We start from the raw sequence: 26,441 nt of genomic DNA, 5'->3' as shown, positions 1-26,441 counted from the left end.
CAGCTATAACACCTCATATAGACTGACCAGAGCTCTGGCCTGACGTCACTCACAACACAAACTGTTTGCCAGCGTGCCTTGATTTGCGCGGGCGACCTTGCAGTTTTCCATGACACGAGTGTCCAGGATCTAGCATTGTGAGCTTGGACGCAGGATTTGTCTCATAGTCTGCACATATTTCTCTCAAAATGGCACTGATCTATACATTGTCACACAAATAATTGCGATTCACGATGTAATTGTGTTTTGGGCATTTGAACATTGGAACATATGGATTCTGTTTGTTTTGTTTTTTTCACAAATTGCACAGGATAGATATAACAAATAATATTAAATATACAAGGAAATTACAGACACATTTAATAATTTATACTTAAGTATACTTAAAGGTGATATTTTTTGGTCAAAACAAAAAGTATTTTGTTAAAAGGTTAAAATACTATATTCTGATAGTAATGATTTCTATAGAGTGTTTTTTCAGTAACAGGAGTCTCCCTGTCTCTCCAGCTCTTTAATAAACAGAAAATACATTTTTCAGTAGGTGTCAAAATCTCAGCCAATCAAGGAGAAAGTACCAATTTTTAAGCTTAATTTGTATAGTGTTCCAGTTCCAATTTTGTCTGCTCATTTCTTAGTGTCATCACTTCCAATTTCACTTGTTCAATCCTGATTGAGTTCTCTGTCCTGGTTGGATAAAATTGGAAATGAAACTGAAACTGAAACGAAAATGCATTTTCTGTTTAATAAAGAGCTGGAGAGACAAGGAGACTCCTAATACTGAACAAACACTCTATAGCAATTAGTAGTTTTATAGTTAGTAGTAATATAGAGCTATTTAACACTTATTTTAACCAAAGCAAATCACTTACCCTACCTTTAAGTAAAAATGAAAAAATAGCAGAAATACCTGACCTACAAGTTTACAACAAGTCACTTATTTCTGTTATTTTTGGGAAATGTTTTGAAAATGTGTTGCGATTATCTCAAATTATTGCAATTAGGCATGATGTAATAATTGTGACAGGCCTACTGATCCACCACTTTACTGCTAAAACAGTTCTAATGACAACGACAAGTTAACACCATTAATTTAATGGTAGCCTGCATCACTGCCAGCGGTTGCGTGCCTTCTTTCCATGGAAATATAGGCATGTTTGGACTCATTTACCTTAAGTCTGCCACAGAAATGTGTATTAGTGTACACAATGTAAGATATGTGTTCTCCAGCAGAGCATAATTACTTACACATCCTGGATGGAAGTAATGGCCTTTTAGGTGATCGGTTGATTTACATGTAGATCCACGTGTACACTGTCATAGTTACAAATATGCACGGTTCCAATCCATTTGGTTCCTAAATAATATCGATCCATTTCAACCAGTACAGTTGAGAACTACCCTTCGCTTTGTTGGTGTAGAATATTCTGCTGCCACTAGAGGGGGTAACACCCCCACATTACTGTACCAAAGGGAGATGTTTTTTGACTTTACCTATAGACCAATTATTTGTTTACTAACATTGAGCCTGGACGCACAGGTGATTGTTTCACGCAATCAATTCCCAACCTGTTTCGGGGTGCACTGGTTTCAGCACACCCCAACCCCCTCTTGTGTGTGTTGGCTAGTGAGACGCGTCCTAACGAGACCTGATATAATGGGTTTCGTTGCGCGCATACTGGCTCGTCGTCTGTTAAGGGGTCTATGAAATGGCATGGCACAAACTTTATGACCTTTCATACTAAATGGGATTAACCTGTTTCTTGTTGTGTATTCATGTCAAATACTGGTCACTTTATGCCTAGTTATTTTGCTCATTGTAGCCTACTAGTGTGTACCGAAATTCACTAGACATATACACCTGTTGTAGGCTTGTATATAGGTTAAATGTAGGTTACTTGATAATATTGGAATCTGTATGGTTCCTTCTTATATGCTGAGATGATGTGATTAACTATTTTTTCTATGAAGGATATTTTCTATATTTATGTTGCACAGCACATTGTGTTCTACACATGGCAAAATGGTATCTGAACCCTATGGTGCATTGGTTCTCAAAGTGGGGTCCGGGGACCCCCAGGGGTCCTTGGGGGGGGGTTCCAGGGGGTCCCCAGCAAAATTAGCTAATTAATATTAATAATATTAAAAATAAAAGCCTGCAGAGCGAGGCTAGTTAATATAACGTCACAATCATTTTAACCACGTTAACCATATTTATACTTTGGCAGATATACAAACTCATATAGCGCGGCACACTCTATGAGCTTGTAGATCTGCTATTTTTGAAAAATCCCTGGCACAAAATATGTTTGAGATGGGGGGGGGGGGGTGCGCAAACTCTGCATCCAAAAACATATCATTTTTGGGGTCCTTGACATGACTAATAAGGTGTCTCATCCACAACAACAAATTAGGCCTAATTTATGGTTGCACAAATTAGGCTTAAGACACCCAAGGCTCAAAACATTCTGGGTGGGTTTAGTTCTTACAAAACCCTTTTTTTTATACCACACGTGAGGAAAAGCCTGAAGGATTGAACTTTGAACCCTTTCCCCTGGTATGACATGCCAGATATTTGGCATAGTTCCCCATCTTCAGTGAACTTGGCTATGGAGTCATTAAATGCTGCTTACAGTATGCAGTGGTGGAAAAAGTACTCACTTAAGTATAAGTATCAATACTGCAATGTAGAAGTACTCTGTTACAAGTAAAGGTGCGGAATTAAATTAAAAGTACAAAAGTATTGGCATCGAAATACTTAAAGGGGCTACACCATAACTTTAAAAAATATAGATTTTATATAAATATTGGCCCTTAATACGTTTTATACATGTTTAAAGTACCAAAAGTAAAAGTACAAAAATGTTTGAAAATAGCAGATCTACAAGCTCACAATGGTCGCATCGCGACGCGTTGTGAGCTTGTCCGCTATTCATCCGCTATTTTTAAATAGCCTAGGTATAGAATAGGGCTAAAGTGGTTAATGTATGTTTTATAATATCATAATTTATATCTGAAAAGTAACTAGTAACTAAAGTTTTCAAATAATTGTAGTGGAGTAAAAGTACAATATTTGCCTCTGAGGTGTAGTGGAGAAGAAGTAAAAGTATTGGAAATTGGAAATACTCAAGTACAAAACTATACTTACGTAATAGTATAGAGTACTTAAGTAAATGTTACTTTCCACCACTGCTTATGGAAACAGTTCAAGTAACTGTACTGTATATGATTGACAGGCCCCCCCCCTCACATACACACACACACACACACACACACACACACACACACACACACACACACACACACACACACACACACACACACACACACACACACACACACACACACACACACACACACACACACACACACCATTCAGATGCTTAAGGCTCAAGTTACTATTCAAATATTCATCCTTGATTTTTAAAGCCCAGGTCTTTGTTTGTGACACAGGTGGTTGCTTGAGCTCCTGAGACCATAAAGTAAGAAGATTTATATCGCTCTTGGAAAACAATATTGTTTTCCAAGTCCTGACAAAGCACATTCCTGTGGTTGCTTCACAGCTGTAGAAAGACCAATAGGCCTACCCATTTATTTGTGTCTTTCGTTCAAAATTGTCGTATTCTCGCGTACGTGATTAATTTAACAATTCTTCCCAAAACATCTAAACCAGGACTGTACAGGGAATCGAACCACGACTGTACAATCTCAGGGTGGACACTCTAACCGCAAAGGCCAAGAGCTGGTTTTGTTGGTCCAAACAAGTGTTGTTTGAAATGTCATCAGTGATGAATGTCTTCATTTTAAATTATCTTTTATAACAGGCGGTACAGTATACACACGAATAGAGCTAAAGCATTACAAGCAGATTGTATAAGCCAGTTGTTTTAAAACATTTTCACGTCCATGGACCCCCAAACTGATACTGATACTTATAATAGTCCATGGACCACCTTTTTTAGCGGTGCCAACCGCTCTACACTTGACTTTGTCCGTATGTTATGTCCGTATGAGCACGGGATGAGCACGGCAAAGAAGCAACACATACAAACACACGCACACACACACACACACACACACACACACACACACACACGGACTTGGAGAATGCCTATGCCATCTCTCCTCTCATTGGCCACACGTGCCACTGGTTATCAAAGAGGGGTCCAGGGACCCCCAGCGTATGTTATGTCCGTCCGCCCGTATGAGCACGGGATGAGCACGGGATTTTAAACAGCTATAACTCCAGTTTGCAGCATGCCACCAAGTCCAAATTTGGTATGTGGACTTAGACCACCAATAGGGACGAGCATGAATTGCTGAAGTTATCAAAGAGGGGTCCAGGGATCCCCAGCGTATGTTATGTCCGTCCGCCCGTATGAGCACGGGATTTTAAACAGCTATACTGTAACTCCAGTTTGCAGCATGCCACCAAGTCCAAATTTGGTATGTGGACTTAGACCACCAATATGGACGAGCATGAATTGCTGAAGCCCTGCCCCCTCTGTCTTCCCATTGGCTGGCCTTTAAACAGCCATAACTCAAGTTCGCAGCATGCTACGGAGTACAAATTTTGTAAGTGGACTCAGACCACCAATAGGGACGAACTGAAATGAGTTAAGCCCCGCCCCAAAGGCACCGCTTCCTTCACACAGGGTGTGATTTTTTTAAAGATTTGTTGCAACTTGCCAGAGAGCCCCAAAAGAGAAGATCTTTGTTCTTTGATCTTGTTAGATTTAGCACAGAATCCTACAACTTAGTCTTTACTGTAGGTGGGGAGACAACAGTGGAGAGATTGAAGAATACCTTCTAGCAGGTGAAATAACAGTACAATTAATCACTTTCAACCTGCCGTTGAAAGTGTGACGTTGCGTTGTGACGTTGTAGATTGTAGATCTGTTCCTCATTTTGCTGCATGCATGGGGACCCCCTGGAACCCCCTCAAGGAGCCGTGGGGGTCCCCGGACCCCACTTTGAGAACCATTGGTATAAAGCTGTCCATGCCAGACTTGTCTACTTCAAATGTAAACAAGAGCCGGTGGTAAGCTTTCATTTGTTTCATCAGAGGCTCAGTCCATTAAGTTAGAAGGAGCACTACAGGATATGAGAGCGATGTTTAGAGGAGAATCCATTCAAAGTCAACAATGGAAACAATGGTGGATAAGATGTTGTTTTTCAGCTGTGGCAAAGTATAGATGTTTACATTTTCCATAGCATGCAACATGAATGGTCAGGTGGAAACTCATGCATGTAAACAAACACATACGCGCACGCACGCACGCACGCACGCACGCACGCACGCACGCACGCACGCACACACACACACACACACACACAGGGGACAATATAGCCCGAATTCCTGGATAAAGAAATTCCTGGATAGGTTACAATGTAAATGATTGAAAACACATGTCCACTTCTGATTAACTTTCATTTTTACACTAGTACAAGCCACTGAGAGATTACGCTGTGAATGAAAGCGCCCCATTATTCATGCTCACTAAAGTATTTTTGACCTTTTCATTCTGTTGGGGTGGTTCTTCAGATGCTTTTAGAGTAAATGAAAACATGAGTAAATGTGGCTCTTTGTTTATGGAGACTGCATGGCCCTGGAGTCTATCAAATGGATAGCAGTTGGCATGTCATAAGCACTAGTGCCATATTTTCCTATGCTGTTCATATTTGGGACCAAAAACAGGAAAGTACCTCTTAACTGTACAAAATGAGAAATATTTGGAAACGAACAGTAATTTGTCTAAAAAATGCCATTTTGTTCAAAGTGCCTGGTGCTTCATGAGGGCCGTTATTGTTTTTTAAAACTCATTTGTATCTCTAGAATGGGCTTAGCTCCTGTAACTTTCCATGTTCTCTCACAATTCTTTGTACTTATTTTTAGCAACATTGGACGTCCGTGTGAATGGATTAGCGTGCCAGCAACACAAATCTGTCAAAGCTCCTATCTCCTCCATAATACTATGCTATTTTAGCGTCAGCTATTTCTAGCCACAAAGCCAGAAAGAGAACACAAGAGATTCAGATTCACATAATTTATTTTCAGATGAAGTACCAAAATGGCAAAAGAATTAATTACATACCACATGAAAATTATAGACACACGACATACTGTAGTTAGAATAACCACATTAATGTACCCAAACCACCCATGCAAAAAAAAAACACAGCAGCATTAACGGGGTTAAGTTGAAAGCAATGTGATCCACTTGCCAAATCACACTTTGTCTGTTGGCGCAATGGAGCAAATTACATATTCAATACTGCACACTGCACAGTACAACACCCAGTGATGTAGTGAAATACCACATTACAGTTTAACTGTATTCATACTCCCAACATAGCAGGCACTATGCATTAATATGGTCTTCTCCTGTTAGTTTAGCATCACTTTTGACATGGTGCATTAGTATTTATTGTACAGTCTCAGAGACTGATTCACAATGACACCATCATAGCGTTGCTGTCGGGCAAAACACACGTCCAAAACTGTTATTTTTCAGGAAATGGGGAAAAATGAACCTGTGTTCAAATGGATCCAATGTAGTTATTATTTAGTCACAAGCTCTTGTTAATACTTTTCACAACGGTTAAACATTTGGGGGTGGCAGTAGCTCAGAAGGTAGAGCTCCCCCTTGGGGAATCAGAAGATCCCCCCGGCTCCCCCTGGATTAAGTGTTGAAGTGTCCTTGAGCAAGACTCTCTGAACCCCTAAAGAACAGGTTGGTGCCTTGCATGGTTTTCTCCGCCATCGGTGTGTGAACGGGTGAATGTAATGCACACTTTGGACAAAAGGCACTACGGTATATAAATGCACCTTTTACCATTTATACTCATAAAACCCACAGACAGTTTCACTCTCAAATTATTTTCAAACATAGCAAAAACTGCTGATGCGACACGTTGTGAGCTTGTACATTTCAGCTATTCTCGCTGCTTTTGTGCAACACAGTTAAATACGAACATACAAGGTTTCTGCCCGACAGTGACTATAGTCTAAATTCAGATTGTGCTACTTGTCAGTTCCAAAGACACAAACACTGTTTGCTCAGTAAAGCAAGTACCTGTTTCCAGATGAAAACTCAGCAAAACGAAGCTCCTCTAAACAGAAATCTGTCTGTCATAAAGCCATCAAAACATGTCAAGACCTCATGTGCAGGTGAGGTCATAGACTCTTCATTAAAGCAATGCCATTTCATTAAACAGACTTGATGACATGATATGTAACATTCCGTGATTACACCACTATATTTTTGACCATACTTGAAATAAATAAATCAGCTATTACTTTACAGTATATCTGCTGTCTGTGTGGTCTTCTTGTGCCAAGATGCGCTGTCCAAAAAATAAGAATAGTGTAAATGTATCACTTAATAATACTGACAAAGTGTTCCCAAAAATATAGTGCTTTCATTGATGGCAGACAATTCATTGCAGTTCAACATACTGTAGTACTTGAGATGCATATTGGAAACATAAGGTCCCCCAAAAAAAAGAGCTTTTCCAGGGAGGTGTTGTGGATTACCACAGACACGTGTCTCATACATATATATCATAGATGTATAATTTCTGAGACAGAAACATTGCTGAAGTGCTGACATTCACATCCATAATGTCACCCTATTAAGTCATTCCATAGGCCTATCTATCTCAGCATGTCCTTCCTCCCTTCCGGTGAGACCGCTCCTTCCCCGTCTTCTTCGTCCCACTGCCGAGCCCCCCTGCCTAACTCCACCCTGTCCGCCTCGACTGCGAGCCCCTCCAAGTCCTCCTCGGAGCTGCAGGCGCTTCGCCTCCTCAGACTGCGAGAGAAAATCCTGCGTCGCGACTGGACGCTGAGATCCAGCAGGTCAAAGGAGTCGGACGAGAAGAGGCTGTCCTCGCTCACCACGCTAGGCGGCCGACTGAAGCCCCCTTCCGCGCCGCCGCCGCCCGAAGGAACTCCCTGAAGGAGCCGCTGAAGCGCCTCGGGGAACGCGATGGGGACCGACGAGGAAGACGACGACAGCCGAAGCACGTCGTCGGGGAGGTCCAGGCTGCGAGAGAACTTGCCGTTGCGTTTCAGAATGCCCTTCCTTCTCCGTACCGCCTCCGTGCGCATGGTGGGGCTGTCCTCGGCTCTGAGAGGGGAAGAGTTCGGCGTGTAGTCGCGGTGCGGGTCGCCGGGACCGCCGCATCGCGCCGTCAACTGAGAGGCGGCCCCCCTCTCCGGAGCAGAGGCGTACCCCGACTCCCCTCCGTACAGGTTCTTCAGGATCCCTTTCTTGGGCATCTTGGACGACGGCTGGCTGAAAGTGGGGGGCGGCGGCAGGAGGCTGGCGGCCGCCAGGACGTCGGCGGTGAGTGCGTGCGGCCGGTAAGGCTGAAGAGGGGCGTTACGTGACGGAGAGGGAGGGTTTTCTTTGTTGGGTTTCAGAAAAGCAGAGTCAAAACTCCTCTGGGGTTTAAGGATACCTTTAGGTTTCTTCCTCTCCGCGCTGGAGCTCCTGGAGGACCCGGCGGCAGCGGCGGCGGTGGTTATGGGGGCCGCGGTGGCGCAAACAGCGCCGCCGGTAGCGCCCGCCGTGGTCTGGGGAATGGCGTTCTCCTTGCGCGACTTCCTCAGGCTGGGCGCCGCCCCGCGCGCCCTCCCTCCTCCGCCGCGGTCGCCCTTCAGGGGGAAGCTGAAGTAGAAGGGGTGAGCGGCGGGGACAGAGCCGCTGCTGCTGGAGGACGACAGGCAGGCGGGATCGACCGTCATGCTGCTGGTGGCGGCGACCCGATTCTGCCAGTCAATGTAGCGGGCCAGCAGCGGCGAGGGGCAGTCTTGGTGCGGGGACGCGGGGCAGTCGCACACGCAGTCCTCGTAGCCCCAGTTGACCCACCAGTGGTTGGCCACGTCCTCCACCGTGGCCCGCTCCTCCGCACGCACCGTCAACAACCAGTCGATAAGAGCACAGGCATCTGGGAGGGAGTGGAGTTTACAGATCAGGTTAGAATAAAACATATTAAAACCTGGAACATCAATATACAAACAGGCAATACAAATCATGGACCAGATATCGACGAGATGGCACCACTGTGGTATTTTAAGAAAACCAAACCTTTTTACTTTCGGCAGAAAACAGTTCAGTTTTCAGTAAAGAGGGCAAAAGGAGGGCAAAAAATCAGGAACTCTTTGCCCACTGATCTACAGTAAAACTAGAGACTGGTGTCAATCAATACTGAGGCTGAGAGGACACTTTTATAGTGTTTATAACATATGGGTGTACCTGAGGGGGGGTTGGGTCTGCGGTAGCGGCCTTGGCTGATCTGCTCTGTCAGGGTTGCATGGCAGGCACCATCAAAAGGCATACTGCCATACACCAGGGCATAGAGCAACACTCCTAGAGCCCAGCAGTCCACCTACCACACAAACACACAAACAAACACGGTCACATGGCATTTGCAAATGTCGTGGAGATATTTGGCTTGTAAATTAGTGCCACTGCTTTGGCTGGATGTGTGGGAATGAGCCCGACGGACACACACCTCTGGGCCCTGGTAGGGCAGTCCTTTTACAATCTCTGGAGAGGCATAGAGCGGACTTCCGCAGTAGGTCTGCAGCAAACTGTCTTTTCGGAAATGGTTGGAAAGGCCAAAGTCAGCCAGCTGCAGAACAAGAGAGAGAGAGAGAGAGAGAGAGAGGGAGGAAGGGAGGGAGGGAGAGAGAGGGAGATAAAATTCATGATTTCCATGATTAAACGGAACAGCCTATCAGCTGGCACATTCTGGACTGCAGAAACCAGTCCAGACTACACGTCTACCGCTGTGAGAGGTCCTTATGATATAATGGCCTAATTAGTCACAACTGACCTATTAACAACAAGCACACCAACACCCACTCACTCACACACGCACACACACACCCGCCCAGTGGCAGGCACAAGTGCACGTACGGTACATGCACGCACATGACACATGACAAACATAAACAAAAGTACCATAGTGCAGATTCCATTTCAGTGAGTATACACCACAAACCATATGGCAAAAAAAAATTAAACCCACAAGAATCCAAAGCAGTTCCTTTTAAAAGGGCCCCAAAAATAGACGGTGTGGTCAGCTTGGGCCATGTCCGTGTGAGTGAGGGGAGAGACTTGGGGCCATGTCCGTGTGAGTGAAGGGAGACTAAGAACCACAGGCCAACAAACACTGTCACGTAACGGCACAGCCACTTCAGGCTGCCAGAGCCACAGGCAGTCCACAGGACCGAGGCTGACTCTATCTGAAGTGATTATTAACACGCACGCCCGCACGCTATCGTTCCCCTGGGTGTTGACAGTACCAGGACACATGACAGCTTTATTTCCATGTAACAGAGAGGCATGTTCAAGAGCAGTGATGGTTCCGTGGGGGTACCTCGCGGACGGAGGTTGACATTGTAATATATACAACTAAAGACGACGGCTCATGTGTGTGTTGATGGCGTATTTATGTAAGGTGACTATGATTACTGAAGTAGAACGGTCCGAGTGGAAGGAGTTGAAGAGTTGTGTGGTTCAGCGTGACAGCTTCCCCTTCTTCTCTACACCTAGCATCGTAGCCTAGAATAATAGTGTGTGTGTGTGTGTGTGTGTGTGTGTGTGTGTGTGTGTGTGTGTGTGTGTGTGTGTGTGTGTGTGTGTGTGTGTGTGTGTGTGTGTGTGTGTGTGTGTGTGTGTGTGTGTGTGTGTGTGTGTGTGTGTGTGTGTGTGTGTGTGTCTGTGTGTGTGTGTGTGTGTGTGTGCGTTCGTCTGTCTGTGTGTCTGTGTGGTCTGTCTGTGTGCGTGCGTGTGTGCGTGTGTTTGTGTGTCGTGCAGTGTAAATTCTTCCCTGGCACCAGCGCCAGTCAGCCGACCAGAGTTAAGCCCGCATGAGATTCAGCCACTCATTCCATCGCTCTGGATTCTTGGGTGAGACATTCTTCTATAGCCCAGAAGTGCCTGTACACACATACTGTACACGCATACTGTACATGCGTGCACACATACATAGTACACAAACACTTTCCCTTAAGCATATAAGTCCTCCGCACTTGGTTGAGAATTACGCTGGCTATTGTCAGACAACTAGGATCACCATCCACTGTCTATTGTCTCTGTTGTTTTGCAATGTACAGAATCCTGGAGTGGTGGAATTAGACCCCTGGGTTTATATTCTGATAAGGAATGTTTATAACCCATTGTTTCTGTTTATGATGATGGTGATATCATTGTTAACCACATGAGCCCTAGCGTTCCTATTTTGGGGGACAAACCTTACGCAAACATTGCCAATCAAGTTATGGAGTGAAAACAGTCTGGTACTCAGGCTATCTATGTGTTGTTATTGTCTGTTTTGTATCTCTGTTTTCTAAATGGACCTATTGTGTCTTAAATAAAGTTTATATATAAGTTCACAAATTGTCAACTTATATTGTCAACTTAGTGTTGCCAGATTTTGCGAGAGACAAACAACCAGGTCTGTGAAAACAAGCCCAATAGAAGCGACTAAAGGCCACAACCCTATATGCATCGGATATTTGAAAATAGCAGATCTACAAGCTCACAGCTTGTAAATCTTCTATTTAAAAAAAAATCTTGGGGGAAAAAAGCTACATTTTTTAAATTATTTATTTTAGAAAATGGGGTGAGGTGGGGGTGGGTCCGTGGACAAACACAATTTGGGGTTCCTTGACTTGAAAATGTTTGAGAACCAACATTAAGAAACAAGCCCAAATAAGCAACTACACTTAGAAACAAGCGCAACAAAAACGCAACCCGCAACTACCAATATTTACAAGCAACTTTACAGAAAAACAAGCCCTAAGTCGCTTATAATAAGCGGACACGGCAACACTGTTCACAATGTGACGCGTAGTGAGCTTGTAGATCTAAGTATGTAGAGTTTAAGTGGGATGAGGTTCAGTCTTCTTCTTTTTTTTACCCAGTAGAGGAAAGTTATTTCAAGACAAAACACAACCTCCTCCATGGATATAAAAAAATATATGAATAAAGGAAAAATACCAGCTGCTATGTGACCTTCAGCTGTTTCACTGCGGCTTTTCAAACCCAATCATTAGCTTTATTTCATTAACATTTCATCCCGCAATCTCTCTGCACTGAATGCCAGGGGGTCATGGTCTGGATTTTAGGTCAGTGTCCCCAAACCAGAACCAGCCAAAAATCCTCTCTAAGGCAGTGGTTCTCAACCTGTGGGTTGGGACCCCCAGGGGGGTCCCCACATGATTTGGGGGGGGGGACTATTTTTCAGTGAGTGACACACGCCGTCATTCGACAGAGCATTGTGTAGTTAGGCTTTGTTCAGACTACAGGAAATTGTTTCTCAGATCTTATCTTTAGGACTGTCTTTTGCACAATTTTTTTCACCTGCAAGTGATCAGATCGGTTTTGTGTATTCAGACATTGTATTTGAACTGGGGACCCCCCCCCCACCCTGACAAGCACTTGGAATTGTAGGCATTACCTTTAGTTTGACTCGGTTCCACAGATAAACATTGTGAAAATAGCCGAACTACAAGCTCACTACGCCTCGCACTGTGAGTCGTTGTGAGCTTGTAGATCGGTGTTATTCTGATGGCAAACTTTAGAAATGTGCAGATATACCCTGTACACACTTATACTGTATGTTCGTTTGTTTACAGTTGAGTGAGAAAACAATGTTGCACATTAAGCTAATCATTAACCCCCCCCCCAGAAAAAAAATCTTTTGGGGACCTCCCTGGTCCCGACCCACAGGTTGAGAACCACTGGCCTACATAACACTTCGCCGCTACCATGACGGCATATACTGTACATTATCCCTGAATTCCACTGAGGCTTATAGATCTACGGTATTTCCTGGTGTGGTATGTGCTGTGAAAGGCGATTGTGGTGAGACTCCGGCATGGAATGAACAAGAAGCTGCTGAGAGAAGCACGCACGCACACACACACACACACACACACACACACACACACACACACACACACATACACACACACACACACACACACACACACGCACTGTTTTCTTTTGACGGACAGACAGAGCATACTTACATTAACCCACCCCCCGATTGGCCCAATTGCCTTTTGGATTCCGTGCATTCCCCCCCGCCCGGGCCTTGTATCGTACCCATATAAGGAGTGGAATGCCCAAATAAGGCAAGGAATGACCCCTGGGTTTTGTTATAGGAACTGGGCACAGTGCTTTTTAATGCCGGTTTCCGAGCGCATGCCTCGACAACACATTAAACTTATTCTGGGGCTAGTATTGAATTCCAGTATAATGTTATGATTGTGAGGTTTGTTTGCATTTTATGTTGGAGCTGTTGCCAGAGGTTACCGGTTACCAGATGCATTGTAATGTTAGCATTATTTTTTCCAGAACACTTCATATCCCTCTTCAAGTCCTATGGAAATGACATGGAGACCCAAGCTCATGCACAAACGCACGCATACACAGTCACACACACACACTTATACACACATTTACACCAATAGGAACACAACGGAAATAAGCTCTCTGCCTTTTTTTAAAAACGTTTATCCTTTCGACTAATGTGTGCCATTGACATTTGTGCTCGTTTTGATTCTGTCAATAAAGAAGTCAACCATATCTAAATGTTATGATGTTAATCTTACCTTGACATTTAGTTCTTCATCCAGAAGGATGTTCTCTAGTTTGAGGTCTCGGTGGACAACACCATTCTGAAAGAACAAAGAAAAAACCCCACAGAAGACACATCAAGTCCTGCTCGGAATCTCTCTCTCTCTTGTTTATTTATTGTACCACTTTACTGTAACAGATACTTTTCTCTTGGCATGAGCACGACGGCATGGCATGCAGCATGAACTCAGACTTATGTGTTCGTTAGCTATTCTCATCAAAGGCTTTGGTATCTTTGGAGCGGCCAGATTTTTTTCTCTCTCAATTATTCTTTCATAACCATTAACATTCCTATCCGATTTCATGGGCAGAGCCATGTCTAAATGTCTAACATAGCAGACAGCACCGAATCGTCAAGCATGAGGAAGTGTGTTGTTTTGAGTCTGATCTGACCCCCCCCCCCTCCCGCTAAGTACCAGTGGTGGAAAGTAACTAAGTACATTTACTTAAGTACTGTACTTAAGTACAATTTTGAGGTATTTGTACTTTACTTGAGTATTTCCAATTTCCAATACTTTAACTTCTACTCCACTACATCTCAGAGGCAAATATTGTACTTTTACTCCACTACATTTATTTGAAAACTTTAGTTACTTGTTACTTTTCAGATATAAATTATGATATACAGTAATGAAACATACATTAACCACTTTAGCCCTATTTTATACCTCGGCTATTTGAAAATAGCCGATCTACAAGCTCACAACGCGTCGCAAACCGACGCGTTGTGAGCTTGTAGATCTGCTATTTTCAAATATTTAGTACTTTTACTTTTGGTACTTTTTGATGCCAATACTTTTGTACTTTTACTCAAGTACATTTTTAATTCTGGACTTTTAATTGTAACAGAGTATTTTTATATTGCAGTATTGGTACTTTTACTTAAGTAAATCATTTGAGTACTTTTTCCACCACTGCTAAGTACCAGGGGGGCCTCTCACTGGTTCCCTGATGACGCGGTGAAGGAAACGCTGAAGTGCAACGCGGGTCAGATGGGAAGGAATGTCTGTAGTGTCATCTTTAGCTTTATTTAGACACAGGACAGTGAGAGAGACAGGAATCCATGGCCCAGGGAGGGAGGGAGGGGTTGGGGGGGCAGACACACAAAACACAGGTCACACAAGTTGGAATCAACCCGAGACGTTGCCAACGTCTGATATGTAATGTCAGTGGTATTTTTCAAAAACAGCAGATATACAAGCTTGCAGTGTGTCACTTAGTGCCGTGCTGTGAGCTTGAAGATCTGCTGTTTTTGTCAACATACAAATGGATAAAGTGGTTAAAATGATTGATGCTATGTTAACTACTTTTGCTGGGGACCCCCAATAACCCCTGGGGGGTCCCTGAACCACTGTAATATGTGGTCGATGGGGCAGTGCCCGCCCGGTCAGCTACCGGCACATCATGCCATATTTAGTGACGTTGAGTAGTTATCAATGTCAATTCAGTGACCACAACAAACATGTTTTGTATTGTGCAAGGTTGTTTTACAGATGCCAGCAATCACAGAGATGTACTTCATGTCGTTTTTTTTCTTAACCCCGTGAAAACTAGCAGTCGTTATTCTGGCGGCAAACATTCGGCGATAATAGCAGATCTACAAGCTCACAATGCTCTGCAGATCTTTAAGCTTGTGGATCTGTTAGTTTGGGCAAAGATATTTGGTGTAGAGGGGGAAAAAAACGATGCAAATCATCAATGTACACATGTATTGTGATCATGACCTGATGGGAAGAAGTTCAGGAGATGGGGCTACTGTAAGTTAGTGGATCTCAAAGTGGGGTCCGGGGACCCCGGGGGGATTAATTTCACTATTACTTCACATGAGAGAAGGAAAAATAACTATTCACATCATAGGTTTCACTCTCTCCATTGTTATCTCCCTCCTACAGTATAGACAAGATTTAATTGGGCCAAATCTTCTCTTATGGGTGTCACTGGCCTAGCATAAAATATTTTCAAATGGGGGTCCACATTAAAATGTTTGGAGGACCACTGCTGTAGGTGACTAAGACCACCCAGACATTGTAGTGAATTAATGCAGGGAGAGTCTTCTTAGTTGTCAGTTTCACATACTAGCTTCTGAGCTAATGAGCCGGAACAGTCCACTTTCTTTCGCCAATTACACCCTCTCAAGAACTATCAAGTGAAGGAAATGACCCCGGACCTTTAGAAATGCTTTTGTACATGTATGTAAGCCTGTGGTATGCGTGTGTGCAGACAACTGTTCACTCCCCCACCCCCCCCTTTCCCCTCCACTCACTCCCCCTAAAGCCTGATTTATACTTGGCTACACACCGGTGTCTGCAGCGCACCAAAAATATCGGATTCACAAGCCTACACCGTGTGGGCACTGCAGTGCGTTGTGAGCTTGTTAATCCACTATTTAGTATTTATGGTGCGCGACGCCGGTGTGCAGCTAAGTATACATCACCCTTAACCCATTCAATCCGGCAAGGCATCTCTGTTATTTTAGATTTCTTTGGCTTTTCAAAAATAGCAGATATACAAGCTCATAGCGCGACACCAAGTGTCGCGCTATGAGCTTGTAGATCTGCTATTTAGAAAATTTGTGCAAATCTTTGAATACATGTTTGTTTTTTTAAGCAACCACTTTTAACTCAAATCTTTGCTTCTGGGGGATTCTACAAATGTCTTCTCCTAACATTTTTTTGTTGTTGAAAAAAACATATGTTGCTATGTATATCAGTGGATTTGTTTTCATGTCAAGGACCCCCAAAATGATATGCAATTGGCCGCGGACCCCCATCTGAAAATATTTTGTTCCAGGGACCCCCAGAAGCAAAGATTTGAGTTAAAGATGTTCGCTTGAAAAAACATATACTTCAAAGATTTGCAAAAAAATATCTATATTTTTCAAAAATAGCAGATCTATAAGTTCATATGAGCTTGTATGATCTGCTATTTTTGAATAGCCAAAGTATAACATATGGATAAAGTGCTTACACAAGATGCGTTCCCGGTTTTAATGGGTTAAGGACAGGAACAAGACAGCCTGGCTTTGAATAATGTTCCTTCTTTTTCCTGAGGCCCAAACACTTCCTCCGTGAGAGTCCAGCATACCTCAGAGGCATCTTAAATAATTCATTCACGCCGAAGCTTTCATGTCTATTCTGGAACAACGTTTGAAGCCAGCTGGGCACACACGAGAAAATGCACAGTCCACTTCCCTGCCTGGCTGCCGCAAAACCATAGTGGTTTTTACAGTCATATGATGTCCAGCTGGAATCCGCCCACACATACTGTATTTCATGTGGTACTTTGACGGAAGGGAAAATCTGAAACATTTGTGAAATGCCAAAATAAGAATAAGAAACATATATTTTGGGGGGGCATCTGCAACTCATCTGTGTTAACTGAGGGCATCGTGCATACTGTACATGTAGGCTAGTGCTGCAACAATCGATTGTTTTCTTGGCGGTTACTGTAATTATTACTTTTTCAATTAATCAAATAACTGAGAAGCGTGTATTTTTGAATTTTTAAAAATATATTAAGCCATATTTTATACATTGTCATACAACGGTGTGGCACAGAAAATGTGAATATAGCCAATCTACAAGCTCACAAGCTCGTAGATATAATTATTTTTCATAATCGCTTAGTTTGATTAACTGTTGCAGCCTGCTGCATTAATGGGATTTCACTATATTTCACTATACTATGTATTTTCTCGCATATGTACAACACACAAGTAAAATATTTAATGTTGATTTAATTTAATTTGACAAAATGGACCGTTTGTATTTTCACAGGTTCATTTGGTTAGATTTTTTTTTACAGTCTTCTGAGTTAGATTAACATGAGCACTCTACGGTGCACAATGAAAACAGTGTCAGGAGGACACAAAGTCGACATGAGCAGCATATATGTGTCAGTGTCAGTGTGTGACTGTTACAAGCAGTCAAGTGTTAATTGTTTTGACCCTGAAAGACATCTGAAGACTCCAGTCATGTTTTCCTGCAGCATTACGATCATTAGGATTTACTGGAATTATACACTAAGTTTGACTGTGTTCAGTGTTGTTTATAAATCGCATTGTTGGATGAACCGCAGCATGTGCATACCATTGGCTCCAGTAATCACAGGGCTAATGTTTTCTCGAATACAGCTTCAATAAACAGTGTGTCCGGCCTTGTTTAGTTCATGAATGAATGTGCGCTGTAAAATCCTGAGTGTTCAGTTACTGTAGCTCTGAGAGTTGTATAAAGGAAACCAAATGTAGCGTAACCCATTAAGGTAGTGTTATTTAAGGTGCTGTAAGTGATATTTTTTAGGTTAGAACAAAAGTGTTTTGGCTCTAGGTTAAGGCTTAAAAGGTTAAGGCTCTATATTCTGATTGTAACCATTGCTATAGAGCAGTGGTCTTCAATGTTTTCAGCCCAAGGACCCCCTCTCTGAGAGAGAGATGAAGTAGGGATCCCCACTATATATTGCATAAAATTGTGTTGCAGATTAAAGCTTTTCATAGATGTTGGATTCATGTTAACGTGTATTTTCAGATATTTAACCACTTAAACAATCAATACTTAGTACACTTTCACTCTGTACTTGGTCTGCTCTTTTTCCCCCTCTCTTTGCCAAAAATAGCCGATCTACAAGCTCACAACGCCTCGCAGCTTGTAGATCGGCTATTTTCGGCTAAAGTTGTCCTTAGAATAGGGATGCTGTGGGGTTCAAGTTGTTAACGTAAAAAACAACGATCCTATCACACAAAGATTTGGCGGACCCCCTGTAGTACCTCTGAGGACCCCCTTGGGGTCCCGGACCCCCTGTTGAAGACCCCTGCTATAGAGTGTTTGTTCAGCAACGGGGGTCCCCATGCTCTCTGCCGCTCTTTAGTGTACAGAAATGTATCAGCTTCAATGTTATAGTGTTACAGTTCCACGTTTGTCTGCTCATTGTTCTGCTCACTTGTTTATCCTGTATCCTGCATGAGCTCTGTCTCTCCTGATTGGATGAAATGTATTTTCTGTTTGCTAAAGAGCAGGAGTGACAGGGAGACAGACCCCTGTTATTGAGCAGATACTCTGTAGCAATGATTGCTATGGGAATATAGAGCTAAATATAGCAAAACTATATCCAGTGGTGGAAAGTAACTAAGTACATGGACTCAAGTACATGTACTCAGGTATTTTTACTTTACTGGAGTATTTCCAATTTTCAGTACTTTTACTTCTACCCCATTACATCTCAGAGGCAAATATTGTACTTTTACTCCACTACAGTTATTTGAATACTTTAGTTACTAGTTACTTTGCAGATATAAATGATTATATTATAAAACATACATTAACCACTTCAGCCCTATTTCATACATAGGCTATTTGAAAATAGCCGATCAACAAGCTCGCAACGCGTTGTGAGCTTGTAGATCTGCTATTTTCTTATAGATCTATTTTCTTGTAGATCTGCTATTTCTATTGGCATATGTTGATGCCAATACGTTTGTACTTTTACTCAAGTAACATTTTGAACACAGGCCTTTTACTTGTAACAGTGTATTTCTACATTGCAGCATTTGAGTACTTTTCCCACCACTGACTATATCACTTGCAGCGCCTTGTAACACTCAGAATGTACGTGTGTAATGTGCGTGTGTGCGTGCCGTGCCGTGCACACCTTGTGGCAGTAATGGAGAGCCGAGGTGATCTGTCTGAAGACCTCCCTGGCGTCTGTCTCCGGCAGCCTCCGTCTCTCGTGGACATAGTCGTACAGCTCTCCTCTGCTGGCGTACTCCATCACAATCACTATCTTATCTCGACTCTCAAACACTGCACCGGACATGGGGGAAAACGTTTAGATTAGCCACGCATTACCAAAGCTTTGCAACTGTACTTTAAAAAGGCATACGTGTGTGTGTGTGTGTGTGTGGTGTGTGTGTGTGTGTGTGTGTGTGTGTGTGTGTGTGTGTGTGTGTGTGTGTGTGTGTGTGTTACTCTGCTCTGTCTGGGTGGATTTCAGTTGGATTGTGAGGCCCAAAAGTCTATTTAGTCAGTAGCGTAATCCTTCACTTTACAGTATGTATATCATCAGCCAAAGCAAGACTAACAGCGAAGGTCTTTAGTGAGACTCTTGGGGAAACGCTTTTGCACAGAAAATAAACAAACTGTTAAATGATGCATATCGTCTCTGTCGGGTGGAAACCTCATATGTCCAAAACTGTCTCAGGATTCAAATTCAAAAGTAGCACAAGTAACAGATCGACAAGCTCAAAACGCAGAGCGATTGTGGATCTGCTACTTTCGATGCTTTTGCGTGACGCTATGGTAAAAACACAAAAAGGTAAGAATATGGAGATGAGAGCACATTTCTCCAGTGTGCATCACATCCACCCATTCACACAGGGCACCCAACATGCTCATCGGGAGCAGTTAGGGGTTCAGTGTCTTGCTCAAGGGCACTTCAACACAAATCAAACCGGGAACATTCCAATTCCAAAGTGTACGTCTGTGTGCATGCGTGCGCGTGTGTGCGTGTGTGCGTGCATGTGTGTGTGTCTCTGATTATACGTCTAAGCTTGTGATACTCACCCTCGTGGAAGCGTATGATGTTGGGGTGCCTGAGGGACGAGGTGATTTCAATCTCTCTCTGGATGTGAACTCTGTCCAGGTCATCGGTGATTCGCTCCTTACGTATGGACTTGATGGCCACCTACCAAACACACGTATAAAGACATTAAACATACAGTGTAGGATTAACCCCAGCATCCTTATTCTGCGGGAAACATGAGCCCCCCAGAATTTCTTGTAGAAAAATAGCCAATCTATAAGCTCACAACGCGACAAGTTGTGGGCTTTAATAGGTCGGCTACAAGCCCCCAAAAAAGCGGTCCAAGTACAGAGCCAACTCAGGTCTAATTTAGTCTACAGCAGGGGTCTTCAACTGGGCGTCCGGGACCCCTAGGGGGTCCTCAGAGTTACTACAGGGGGGCCACCAAATCTTTGTGTGATAGGATTCTTGACTTGAACTCTAGCATCCCGGTTCTGAGGAGAACTTTAGCCAAAGGTGTAGAGGGAAAAAAGAGCAGACCAAGTACAGGGTGAAAGGTCAAGTTTAAATGCCTTAAAATACACATTAACATGAATCCAACATACACTGATGATAGTGCTGTCAAACAGGTCTATGAAGCTATCTAGGAAATCTATGAAAAAGTTTAATCTGCAACACCGTTTTATAAAATATGTAGTGGGGGGGTCCCTGCTTCATCTGTCTCTCAGGGTCTTTGGGCTGAAAAACGTTGAAGACCCCTGGTCTAGAGGGTTTAGAAACACAGGTGCATACGAGAATAGGATTAAGACATTAAGTACAGCAATGCAATCAAATGATGTCTGTTTGATTAAAAAACGTAAAACAGCATAGCAGTAGGGCTGCCTGCAACTATCTATTATTTCTTATAATCAATTAAATCGATTACGTGTGACCAGTGAGTTGGTCTTCATCCCGTTTCGCAGAGGATTTCGTGCCGGTAATAACGGATTCCCCACCAATTAGTTCCTCAACACCACCAGATCATCCAAGGTTTAAATCCATTTCCCTCATTATTTCACTGGTCGTGCTAAACCTGTTTTGTACGAGAGGAAACGCTGGTCAAATTCACCGCTTATGTAATATTGACATAGAAATAGATGGATACTATGATGTACACTGTACAGTAACATGCACACATGCACGCACGTCGCACGCAAAGCCAGCATGAATGCACACCCACACACACACATACACGCATAGCACGCACGGGCACACACACGCACGCACCCAGGGGTATTAGAGGTGATTATGTGGGTTTTAGGAGCTGGATTGTGAGAGTGAATCTCTTGTGATCAGAGCTCAGTTCGAGACAGAAGGCCGACAGCTGCACTGTTCACACACTGTTCCTTTAATCTCACACAAATCACAATTTACCCCCCCCCCCCCCCCCACCCCAAACACAGACATGTTGGTGTTACTATACATGTGAGGACGTTAATATTTTAGGACAACAATTGTATAGGTATAAAGTATAAATCAGGCATAAACTCCAATCTTGACCCCTAAACCTATCCTCTGAATGCCTAATCCTAAACCTACTGTAACGACCAACCTGAATCTTTTCCTAATTACAAACCTCTGACTCTAAACATAAATCAGCCATTTCTCTCATGAGGATCAGGAAAACCGTCGCCACAAGGTCTTCTATTTTCCAAATTCTACTATACTTGTGAATGTGGGTATGTATATTTGGCCCCTGTACTGTATAATACAAGTACACACACACACACACACACACACACACACACACACACACACACACACACACACACACACACACACACACACACACACACACACACACACACACACACACACACACACACACACACACACACACACACACACACACACACACACACACACACACACCCGGGAGGAAGTGGACTAAGAAAGGGGAGGAGCCAACCCGAGTTCCCGTCTCTCTACACAAAAAAAAGGAGGTGGTGGCCCCCCCCAATGGTGTTCTAAGTTCGGTGACCAGGTCACAGTGACCTACTGCAGATAGCGTTATTCACCGCGGCCAGGCCCGGGGTCGCCGCTCTTTAACACAGAACACTGATAAAGTCCCGTGTCGGCCTGTCAGCCCCTGGAGTGTCTCTGAAGGTCGACCAGACCAGGATTCTCAGCTGCTTGGAGAGGTCTTTCTGGACGTCAGAGAGAGACACCATTCACACGCTCTCTGAACCACCATCGTTATGCAACACAGCCTGCGTTGCTTGTGGTGTGGTGTGGTGTGCACTCTCACATGCGTGCGTTCGGTCATTCGGGGTTGTGGTCCATCGTCATTTAATGACGATTACTGTTTTTGTTTGTTTGTTTGTGGAGTCCTTTGGTGGCTGGAAAAAAAGTCCAAATGCTGGATGAACACTGTCTCCCACAGGCATGCAGTGCACAGAAAGGCAGACGGCGGTGTTGGATTAACCACTGAAACCCCTTAGCGTCCCCTATTCTTGGGGGGGCGAACATTCAGCAAAAATAGCAGATCTGCTATTTTTGGTGAAGATATTAAGTGTAGAGGGAAAACAGGAGGGGGGTCTAGAAGATAGACCCCTGGAAGACATCCGAGTAACCCCAAAGGCCTTTCCCTCTAGTGCCACCCTCGCGCAGTTTCTTTTTTCTAGCCCCAAGAGAGAGATTGTGGAGCTCTAATGCAGTGGTTCTCAAACTATTTCATGTGAAGGACCCCAAAATTGACACTTATTAGCCCGCGGACCCCCATTTGAAAAGATATACCAGGGACCCCCATAAGAGAAGATTTTTCTTTAGCAGTGATTCTCAACCATTTTAATTTGAATTAGTGCTACGGACCCCCATTTAATGGCATTTCTATCTCTTGGACCCCAATTTATATTGTAAAATCAATGTTAATTTAACTCTGAGAGTGTACAAATGGGAACAAATGGACCCGTTAGGGTCCATTTGTTCCATTTGGTACAGACCCATAAGGGTTCATTTGGTTCCTAATCTATCATTTAGCTGGGGACCCCCTAGAACTCCCTCAAAGACCCCTGGGGGTCCCCGGACCCCACTTTGAGAACCAACGCGCTAATGGATGTCAGTTCAAACCACTTTGGTTAGATTGGGTGCAAGGAGCAGTACGGCCTCTAGGGGGCCACTAACGAGGTGAAAAGATCCAAATGATGAAAAGCTCTTTGAACTTGGCAGGGTTTGTCACCCACAGTGATGCGACGCCACGGATGCATCTCACACTGCAGGTACTGCAGATACTGGGCCATACTTTGTAACTATAGGCGAAATGGTGGAAAGAGAAGTGAGGAGGGATAAAGGGCGGTAATGGAGAGAACAATGGTAAAGGAGGAGAGATGGTAGGAAGGTGGAATGGGTAAGAGGTAAAGAGTGAGCTTTTTTGTTTGCAATTGGAACGAGCCACCTCAGGGATTATGGGGTGCAAAATGTCTGGCATCCCTCCATATTACTCCCTCCGTGTTTTACATTAATGCCCGATCAGCTGAATCCATGCAGAGACACTGGACATTGTTAAATGATATAGTCTGGGTGCTAAGAGCCCCCATAAGGGGGCATGTGCATGAAAGGAGGAAGTGTGTGTGTGTGTGTGTGTGTGTGTGTGTGTGTGTGTGTGTGTGTGTGTGTGTGTGTGTGTGTGTGTGTGTGTGTGTGTGTGTGTGTGTGTGTGTGTGTGTGTGTGTGTGTGTGTGTGTGAGAGAGAGAGAGAGAGAGAGAGAGAGAGTGAGTGAGTGAGCGAGCCAAGTATGCTAAGTATGACCTATGAAATATCCTTCACACTCACAATGTTTCATTGTTCATCCAAATAATGTGCCGTGTGATTCAGCTGAAAAATGTGTAACAGGATGCATCTAGAAAACGCATCTAGTTCTCATGGTGACCTTAAGAGTGGGAACACTCATAATGTAAGGTGGTGCTTAGTCTGCTTACATACAGAGCATTTCCATTGCTCATGTAAAACAAAAATCTTTAACAGGTTGTCAAATAAATCAATTGTTTAGCCAATCAACATATGGCTAAACAAGGCACACTAAAGACTAAAGACAGCATACAAAAGGAAGTCAAAACTATACAGATGCCAAACAAATTGAGCCTTTGTTTAAAGAAAACCAGAAAACCTACCCAAATGTAGGGATATGAAACCCAAACAAAAAAGGACATGAAATCCCAGTCAAAAAGAAACCCAGCTCTTCCCCTTAACCTACGAAAACAAAGCCTGAAAAGTAGACCACATTGACCTCACATCCAGAACTAACATAACAAAATTCAACATACCAAAGTATGTTGAGTAAAACAATTAGGGAAAAGAGAGAAAGATTAAGGGGGAGAAAAAGAAACTGCTGCTGTGTCAGTTGTTTGGTTGTATCTCTTTCCTGGCTGTGCTCCCCCACTGTCCTTTTAACCTGATGGTTAACTGGCTGCAGGTGTTCCACTTCAAGACCAAGGTAATTAAAAAGAAGGTACGGTCATCTACGTCATTTTCGTTATCTATCAATTTCAGCCGGGAGATTCGTCACACAGGGAGGCAAACTGCAGCCGGGATTTCGGTGGAATACATTGGAGTCAATGAGGGCCAGGTGGACCAGCTTATGAACAAACACTATTTCTGAACGACTGCGACCTTTGTGAAATACTCAGCCCAGGAAAATAAAAGAAGACATATCACACATTGTTTTCTGCTGTGCTGCTTTTCGATGTGTACACTGTATAATATTATTGAGGTATCTAAGGAGCACAAACTACGTTTCTGAACGTGCCAAAGTATCGCAAGACTGTCGATCATTGACAGCCTGACAACCAAATCTCGCAATACGGACTAACCTTTTCGTCTATAATGACCTGCCTAAAATAGGGATCAATTACTAATCTTTTTTTTTACTCGATTTAATAGTTTGATTAACTCTTGCACCTCTACGTTCAAGGCTTCACCCAGCTACACAAGTACAAAAAAAACAACAACTAAAGGGTATATAGATTCCCTCTTTATCGATAGAAAGAAAAGGTGGCTTGCAAAGCCATACCGGAAATACTGACCCTTTCCAGAGAGGGCAGCTGATAATTCTTTACCATGACTCCTATATGGCCTGGCTGTCTCTTCAAAGCATTCCCACTGCAAAGCTTATACTGTGTATAGCTGACCAGCATACCTTTATGGTCCATTTTTCTACTATATATATATACTTAGAGATAAATTAACACTCCAGATGTTTGCTGTGTGCACTCACTATCAACAGGCAACATATAGACAGCTTTATCTCTTGTAGCAGGAGGTTTGTGTGTGTGTGTGTGTGTGTGTGTGTGTGTGTGTGTGTGTGTGTGTGTGTGTGTGTGTGTGTGTGTGTGTGTGTGTGTGTGTGTGTGTGTGTGTGTGTGTGTGTGCCCTTGAGGGTTGGGAAGATCGACCTCAGACCATTTCCATTATTCCCATCCAAGACTTGCAACACACGCACGCACGCACGCGCACACACACACACACACACACACACACACACACACACACACACACACACACACACACACACACACACACACACACACACACACACACACACACACACACACACACACACACACACACACACACACACACACACACACACACACGTCCCATGAGGGTCTGAACATCGCTGCAGGCCCCTACTGCATCTGAGGCCGATTTAACAGTAGGATTATACAGGATCTTTGCCAAGTACACAGCAAAATCCTCCGTTAATTTAACTTGGTCGGAGAGAGTAAAGATTGAACCAAAAGGGCTCTTCCCTTAGAGATCCTCTCGGTTAAATGAACACTGAGGACTTCAGTGGGTGTGTAGACATCCACACACTCTCTCTCACACACACACACACACACACACACACACACACACACACACACACACACACACACACACACACACACACACACACACACACACACACACACACACACACACACACACACACACACACACTCACTCAGCACTAAATTGTCTCTCTCTATTACTGTCTAGAGGTGAACTCTACCACCCAGACTTTGCCATGTAGCCTGCATGTGGCCCAGCCTGGCACCATGGTAATACTACAGTGATTCCCAACCCGTGGGGCCCCAAATGATTGGCAAAACACTACGATTTTATTGATAATATCATATTAATATAAACAATGAATGTAAAAAAGAAATGATGGTATGTTTTCTTTAACCCATTGAGACCTGGAACGCATCTGTGTCACTTTTTGATTTGAGCTAAAAAAAGCATTATTTTAC

At 43.5% G+C, this 26,441-nt stretch overlaps 1 protein-coding gene across 1 annotated transcript in view; it reads right to left on the bottom strand.

The window, feature by feature from the left end:
- Positions 1-6,991: 6,991 nt before the first annotated feature.
- Positions 6,992-26,441, bottom strand: part of LOC311053054 (NUAK family SNF1-like kinase 1) — a 23,621-nt gene continuing 4,171 nt past the window's right edge. The window contains exons 3-8 of the mRNA XM_084068430.1: positions 20,213-20,333; positions 19,302-19,453; positions 13,634-13,699; positions 9,520-9,639; positions 9,261-9,393; positions 6,992-8,952 (exon numbers count right to left, since the gene is read on the bottom strand). Of these exons, the coding sequence (XP_083924556.1) occupies positions 7,655-8,952; positions 9,261-9,393; positions 9,520-9,639; positions 13,634-13,699; positions 19,302-19,453; positions 20,213-20,333 (1,890 nt within the window). The 3' untranslated portion in view covers positions 6,992-7,654. The remainder of the gene's footprint in view (positions 8,953-9,260; positions 9,394-9,519; positions 9,640-13,633; positions 13,700-19,301; positions 19,454-20,212; positions 20,334-26,441) is intronic.

This window comes from Gymnoscopelus microlampas (assembly GCF_963454915.1).
Source record: "Gymnoscopelus microlampas genome assembly, chromosome: 10".
Classification (NCBI taxonomy): domain Eukaryota; kingdom Metazoa; phylum Chordata; class Actinopteri; order Myctophiformes; family Myctophidae; genus Gymnoscopelus; species Gymnoscopelus microlampas.
The sequence above is the reverse complement of the archived record's forward strand: the minus strand, read 5'-3'. Positions and strand labels throughout refer to the sequence as shown.